General features: G+C 37.9%; 1 protein-coding gene across 3 annotated transcripts in view; it reads right to left on the bottom strand.

The window, feature by feature from the left end:
- Positions 1-4898: 4898 nt before the first annotated feature.
- The window catches only part of SMC2 (structural maintenance of chromosomes 2), a 79646-nt gene continuing 77448 nt past the window's right edge, over positions 4899-7096 (bottom strand). For all 3 annotated transcript variants that reach the window (XM_051843475.2, XM_051843481.2, XM_051843488.2), the window contains exon 25: positions 4899-6524. In XM_051843475.2, the coding sequence (XP_051699435.1) occupies positions 6366-6524 (159 nt within the window). In that variant the 3' untranslated portion in view covers positions 4899-6365. The remainder of the gene's footprint in view (positions 6525-7096) is intronic.

Genomic DNA, 7096 nt, shown 5'->3' with positions numbered 1-7096 from the left:
ATTTGTGGTACTCTGCATCCAGGGCTAAGCCAAATATGGCTCTTGTAGTCCCATCGTCCAGGTGTTGTTCTTGCAGAATCCTCACATGTTCTCCTTTTAAAACATATTGGGTGCATAATGTTTCTGCTGTTCAACAGTGCATAGTGAGCACTTACTTTTAGAAGGGTTATAATGACAAACTTGTGTTGATAATATTATGAGGCTGATATGAATGAAAGGGACAAGTGAATTACCTTTCATCAATGCACAGGGAATTGGTACATTCAATATGTATTTCCTGCGATGGAAGCATATCCCTATAACTGTGCTAAGATCTGGAAATTAAAAGGGGGAAAAATGCCTAGCCTCAGATTTGTGGAGAAATCACTGAACTAGACTGTAAAATTTTTCAGGATAAGAACATTATTTCATTCATGTACATACTCTGCGCACTTAACAGTTTCTGACATATGACCAAAGTAGTAAGTACCTCTTGTTCAGTGAATGCATGAACCAATAACTGGAATAGAAATCTAATAGCACTCTGAAGTATGTAAAGTAGTTTAACCTAATCACAAATTGTCATGTAAATTCTTGTCAATCAAGATCAGGTTCCTATATAATTTCTTCTGTGAAGTAGCTCTACCTTTGTGCTCATGCAGCCTTTTCTGTTTAAGCCAACTACCATTTAACAAACAGGTTTTGGACAATTACATATTATTGTAATTTTCTGATTATATGTCTGTTCCTCTCTACCCCGGTACGTGCCCTCTTGGTACTTTATCTTCCCATCTTTACCAACAGAGCAAGGACCAAGTCCCAGTCTCTTGTAACAGCTAACACAATAGCTGGTAGTTTACAGATTACATAGACATTGAATGAATTAAATTTTAAGTTAACTTTAAAGGTTAATTAAGTAATATCATCTTTGGGACACCCTGAAGCACACTGTAATCTAAACTTCAGCCAGAGTCTCTATGCATCCTTATCACAACTTTCTGGAAGGGTAAGAATCACAATTAAATCCCTTGTCTTCCATTCCTTTCCTTCCCGGCACCCTTAGATCAGAAACAACAGATACACAGTGGCACTAAATACTATACCAATGTATTTTAGAGTAGTGTTTTAATTTTTTTAAGTTTATTCAAATAATTTCTAGGGTTTTACCCTTTCTACTAACATATACAACTCAGTATGAGTGAAAGGTCTTTGGCAGACACAGAGACAGAGCCTCAAGTCATTTAGTTTCTCTCAACCCCATGGCAATTTACCTATTGAACCCAATTTGAAAACCATCATTCTAAAGTAGTATATTGCTTGTCATCAGCTGTGAAGAACATCCTGTTGAATAGTATCTAGGCATTCTGTGATTTGTTCTATGCTTCTCATTTTCTCTCACATAAAAATCTTGTTGAAACATGCTATCATTAGAACCAACAAAAACTGCAAATCATGTTACTTGTTACATGTTGGTTAAAATGAAGGTTTAAGGCCTAATATATCACAAGAAAAGAATGATCCCATATCTGCCTAGCAGTTCCTAAGAAGTCTCATGGATTGCACACTTCTGTGAAAGATTTGCTTACACCTCTAAGCTTGATAATAGCTTCTATACGTATGTTTCAGTGAGATACCAGTAAATCTCACTACATCTAGTTACTCAAAATTTTAATCCACATGGCTCAGAATTCTCCCCACTAAGGTTCTATACAAACACACAATCAGCAGGGACAAGTTAAGGTGGGTGGTGGTGGGAAACAAGTGAATTTGAAATAGGAATGCGGATTAAAATATAAAGTGTTTTAATTTTTTAAATATCTGACCAAGAATAGCTGTAGGGTCAGTGAAGTATAGAAAGCTTGTTTTTGGACTCCCTCTGTAACTTATAATTGAGTTTTAGCAATTTCTCCTATACTCTCCACCCAAACTACTTTAACTCCATGTTGGCCTAGTTCCTAGGATTAAGTTTCTTTTTTGCTCTGCTCTGCTCATATTCTGCTTCTGGGGAATGGAATTACTTAAAGAACTTCAAATCAAGTCCCAAGGACTACCACATTTGCTAGTCATATTTCCACTCTTTATGCATTCTAGAGCTAGTACAGGCTATAGCTTTTTGGATAGATGGTTCACTGGCACCTGAAACAGTTCAAAGGACCCTACCTAGAAGCAGATAAGCTACACAAGCTAAGAACCATGGGTTACCGTTCACCCCCAAACCTCCCAATTGTTAGTTTCTTTTTCCTAAGATTTGGAAATATTGTCATGTTGGCCCAAGTATCCAAGAATTCCAGAATTTTTTTTTTTTAAACAGGAGTACAGGCCCATTACTGAAGACCCACTTTGGCATCCATTCTAACTGCAACAGAGACATTTAATCACACTGAATAAGACTTCCATGGCTTTTCTCCATTTCTTTTACAGAGTGAGTCTTTCCTGCGAAGGCCCAAACTGCCAAGTGCTAGTTTCCTCAGGGACTGGGTACTACTTTCTCTTTAGGTGCCTCAGGGTCCATTTGAGTACTCACTTCCTAAAGGTCTCTGGCCCTGGGAAGGGATGATTGCTCATAAACATCCAACAACCAGGGGATTGTGTGCTACACTCCTGTTTCTAAATTCGTCTGTCAGTCCATGCAGCCAGCTCACCAACAACCACAGCGGAGGGAGCTGATCTCTGCCCCACTTATCCTCCTTTTCCCATAAAGCATCCATTTGCCTGACAATCCCTGAGCCCCCTAGACTTTCAGTAAGGCATGTTTCTGTTAGACCAGAACCAATTTTGTGAAGCCGGTTTACCATGTACTAGTTATACCAAGTTACATGAAACAGATTTATTACTTACAGACAGGAATCAAGGGACAAGAGAAGCCTAAGTTTCATGGCAAGCCAGCCTCCCAAAGCTCAGGAAAGCTGCCAAGGCAGATGGAGTCTGCATTTACATTGCAGCCTGCAGAAATGGAAAAAGCAGCCTGCCCTGGATTTTCTTCCCCAAGGAAACAGGTCATGCGATTTTAGGGAGACTGGAACAGAGCCTGGGCTAGTCTGGTCAATTCCCCTCACTGTCTTAGAATGTTGCCTTTCCAGCACATTCTACAATTCTTTTTGAGAACTACAAATGGCAAAGGGAGACATGGTTTGGTCCAAGGGCATCTGGAGACCTTCCCTGCAAGTGACAGTTCAAATCACAGTTCAGTTCTATTAGGCTAAACTGCACGCTTTGTTGACGAAGACTCTGATGAAATTCTAGCCAGGCACTTCTGAGACTCTTCACTACTAGACCTAAACCTTTATCTGTAATGGCTTCATGAAAACACTAACGTACTTTCTGTTAAATCAAGGCCAAACCCCTAGGATGGCCACAGCATCCCTTACTGTTTGTTCTAGCCAACACCTTGTGTCCCAGTGTTGGGGGTGGGTTAAGAGCGCACCTTGAGGACATGCACCACTCAAAAAGACCAGCAGCTCTTTCTTTAGGTTCTCAATTTTCTAAGTCTCTAATTATTCCCATTCCTTTTCCCTCATTCATTTTTTTTTTTCTTTTAAAGATTTATTTACTTGAAAGGCAGAGTTACAGGGAGAGGGAGAGGGGTCTTCCAACCACTGGTTCACTCCCCAAATGGCTGCAACAGCCAGGGCCATACTAGGCTGATGCCAGGAGCTTCTTCTGGGTCTCCCACATGAGTGCAGGGGTCCTATCACTTGGGCCACCTTCCACTGCTTTCCCAGCCCTATTAGCCAGGAGCTGGATTAGAAATGATGCAGCAGGAACTTGAACCGACGACTGCAGGCGGCAACTTAACCTGCTGTGCCACAACACCAGCCCTTCCTCATTCTTTCTTTAAAACAATGTCACCACTATAAAAATTATAGTTCAGTTCATGCTAGATTATTTTCCTTATTCCAACAGTGTGTTGCGATTAAAATGTTTCCTTAGCATATTAACTAGGGTCTAGTTTTGTTTATCTTTGACATGTTCGGTTATCTGTATTGTTCAGGAGTCACGCAGTTAGGCAAATTTCATCAACCAAATTTAGAGACCCCTTTTTTCTGGTTATCGCTTCTGTGTTTTCCCCCATTCTGGAAGCTGCGATTATCCCAGATTCTGTCCCCTGGTCTCCAGGCTGGAAAGACAGACTTTTTTTTTGGTGCTTGTCTCTTCCTCCAAATTTCATTTCCCATCCAAGATCTTCCTATCTTTTCTTCAGCTTCCAAAGCTATCAGCCAGTTGTTTCTGGTATTTTTGCAAAGAATCTATATTATCTGTGGAAGTGTTGATCTGTTAGATGACTCTCCACGATACCAGAAGATGAAATTCCAAGTCTTTCCTTTGCATTTCTTGTTAGCTTACCTGAAATGCCAAAACAGTAACAAGGGATCCCTTTGTTCCAATGATTGAAGTCCTTAGATAATAATATTCACAAGTTACATACTGCTCATTATAGGGTATTTCTTGAACTTATATAATTAATGCAAAAATCAAACCTTTTGAACATCAAAATGCTGAAAAAGTTTTAGATTTTCATATTAAAAATGTTCAACCACTCAAGTGTATACAAGTATTTCAAAATGTGAAAAATGAAACCTGAAACACTTCTGGACCCACACATTTCAAATAAGGGATACTTAGCCTGTATATCCATAGTTTCTGAAGGCCAACTGCCACTATTTCTATCTTGATTGCCATTCACTGTTATCCTTGTGGGCAAGTTGAACTTCTCTGCTTAGTTCAATTTCCTCAATTATTATACTGTTGATAACAACAGTCCTTACCTCACTGTGTTACTGAGGATTACATGTGAAATTACATGCAGATGAGAACAGTGTCTGCTGTATAGAAAGTGTGATAAATGTTAAGTTGTATTATTGCTGAAGTGACATAAATGTTTCCATTCCCCTTGTCTTCCTTCTACTCAAAGAACAATATTACTGAAAAAAATTTAATGTATATTTGAGAATTTTCAAACAAGATTATATATAAAACAAACATCAGGAAAGCATACAGAAGAAACTGTAGCAGAATAAAAAAATTAGTACATATGGCAAAATATTCAATCTTTAAGTTATTTTTAATAGGAAACAAAAGCCTTCACATAGCTATTATTTGCATTTTGAACTTCTCTTAACTCAGCAATTACAGCCTCTCCTGTATAACCAATTCCAGAATCAATCCTTTCTTACATGTCCATATTATCAGCTATGTATATTATGTAAAATCTCAGACTCTAAAAATGGAGAATGAAGAATGAGAGATGTCAAACCCAGGGCCAGGAAGCATTAGAATTTCTCAGGGAAAGGATGAAAATAACAATAAAGACCTAAGATTCACACACCAGGAAAGGATCCAGGGCCAAAATAATACATACAAGATCCGAGTAGCTCACATCAGAGCTTTTAGAACTTAATCTGAAGATACTGCTCTGGGATGTGCATAGAGACACAAAGATAGTATTGAGGTGTTTGAAGCTCCATCTTTCAAGGTCTAAAAGAATTTCACCTTCTTTGAATTGGAAAGTAGAAGACACTAAGAAGTACAATAACCATCACACTTTGGAGTTATTTTGGTAGAAAGATGGATCTATATATCTATCAGACTCAAAGATAAATCTGGTGTAGCCTGCTGGGCTCTAGACTCTCACCCATTAATAGCAGCTCATTATTGATTAAATTATGAAAGGGTTGCCATGCGTCTTTAAAAACTGGTTTTCAGAAAATCTTGCAGAGCACAATGTAACACACCCAGGTTTCTATTAAAATATACAGCTTAAAAAAAAACAAACTCTTAAGGTTAGAGAGCCAATCATTAGGTATAAAGAGACATGATATTCAAACATTAAAATGAAGTATCTTTCAAGATCTGTTTCCCATCTCTGGATTTGGCATTGAGTCCTCAAGGGACTATCTTCCAAACAGCTCAGTGTGTGTATAATAGCTTGTTTTTTGTTCCTGTTGTTGGTCTAGCTACATGCTTTATAATTCTTCCTTACCTAGATGACTTTATTAGCATCAGAAAACACACAAATATTGCCTTAGGAATTAAACTAATTAAAAGCTGACTGTCAGCTATATTTATCATACAATTTAATTTCACCTGTTTCTTTATACTTTTGCATTTACATACAGAATTTACCACCAACCAGGTATTTGACACTCCCTATTGTATAAAAAGATATGCATAAGAAAAAGCATTTGATATGCATAAAATCACTATCACAGTAATTGGACCATAGTTACACCAATTAAAATAGAAGACTCTATGCTCATTTTTAACTAATGATATAAATGAACATATAGGTTAAATAACATTAATTTTTTATATAAACAAATTAGATCCCAAGACATTAAAGAGGCAAGTTGAAGGAGTACATTTGTACTTTAAACTTCCACATGGGGTCATTTGGGTCCTTTTGCCTTGGAGTTTGTTTCCTTTGAGATCTTTCCATTTTGACTTTGAGTAAATCTGGTTACTGTAGAAACGCCATCCACAAACTTGGTTTTGAAAAGAACGTTTGCATTGTTGAACATACCTTCTTTCAGGGACACCACAATGAACTTAAGGGAAAAAGAGCATAAAGACTTTTTTTAATATTCTTGAAGTTAATTCCTTTCTGGGGTTAAGTATTGTTTGGAGGTCATTTTGTTATTTCTTTAAATACTTCAAACAGATGAAAATCTTCAAGTGCAAGTAACATACATGTATGCAATTTGGCATGCAAATGAATGCTAACTTTCCATATTGGGTTTTAGAAATCTCTTAACAAATATCAGAAAATAGCAAACTTATCTTTTATAGTTGGCATTCACTGTCAGTGAAATATTTTATTTATGGTACATATATAAATATTTATTTATTTGAAAGAGTTGCAGAGGGAAAGATAGAGAAATATTTAGTTGATGGTTCACTCCCCAAATGGCTGCAAAGGCTGGGACTTGGCCAGACCAAAGCCAGGAGTTTCATCCACCCTTCCTGTGTGGGTGCGCGGGCCCAAAGACTTGGACAATCTTCCACTTCTGCCTTCCAATTGGATTGGAAGTGGAGCAACTGAGACTCACACCAGCACCCAGATGGGATCCTGCCATTGCAGGTGGCAGCTTAACCCACTGTACCACAAAGCTGGCCTGCA

The sequence above is a fragment of the Oryctolagus cuniculus genome, chromosome 1 (genome assembly GCF_964237555.1).
Source record: "Oryctolagus cuniculus chromosome 1, mOryCun1.1, whole genome shotgun sequence".
Lineage (NCBI taxonomy): Eukaryota > Metazoa > Chordata > Mammalia > Lagomorpha > Leporidae > Oryctolagus > Oryctolagus cuniculus.
Note: the sequence above shows the minus strand (reverse complement) of the source record. Positions and strands in the feature narration are given on the sequence as shown.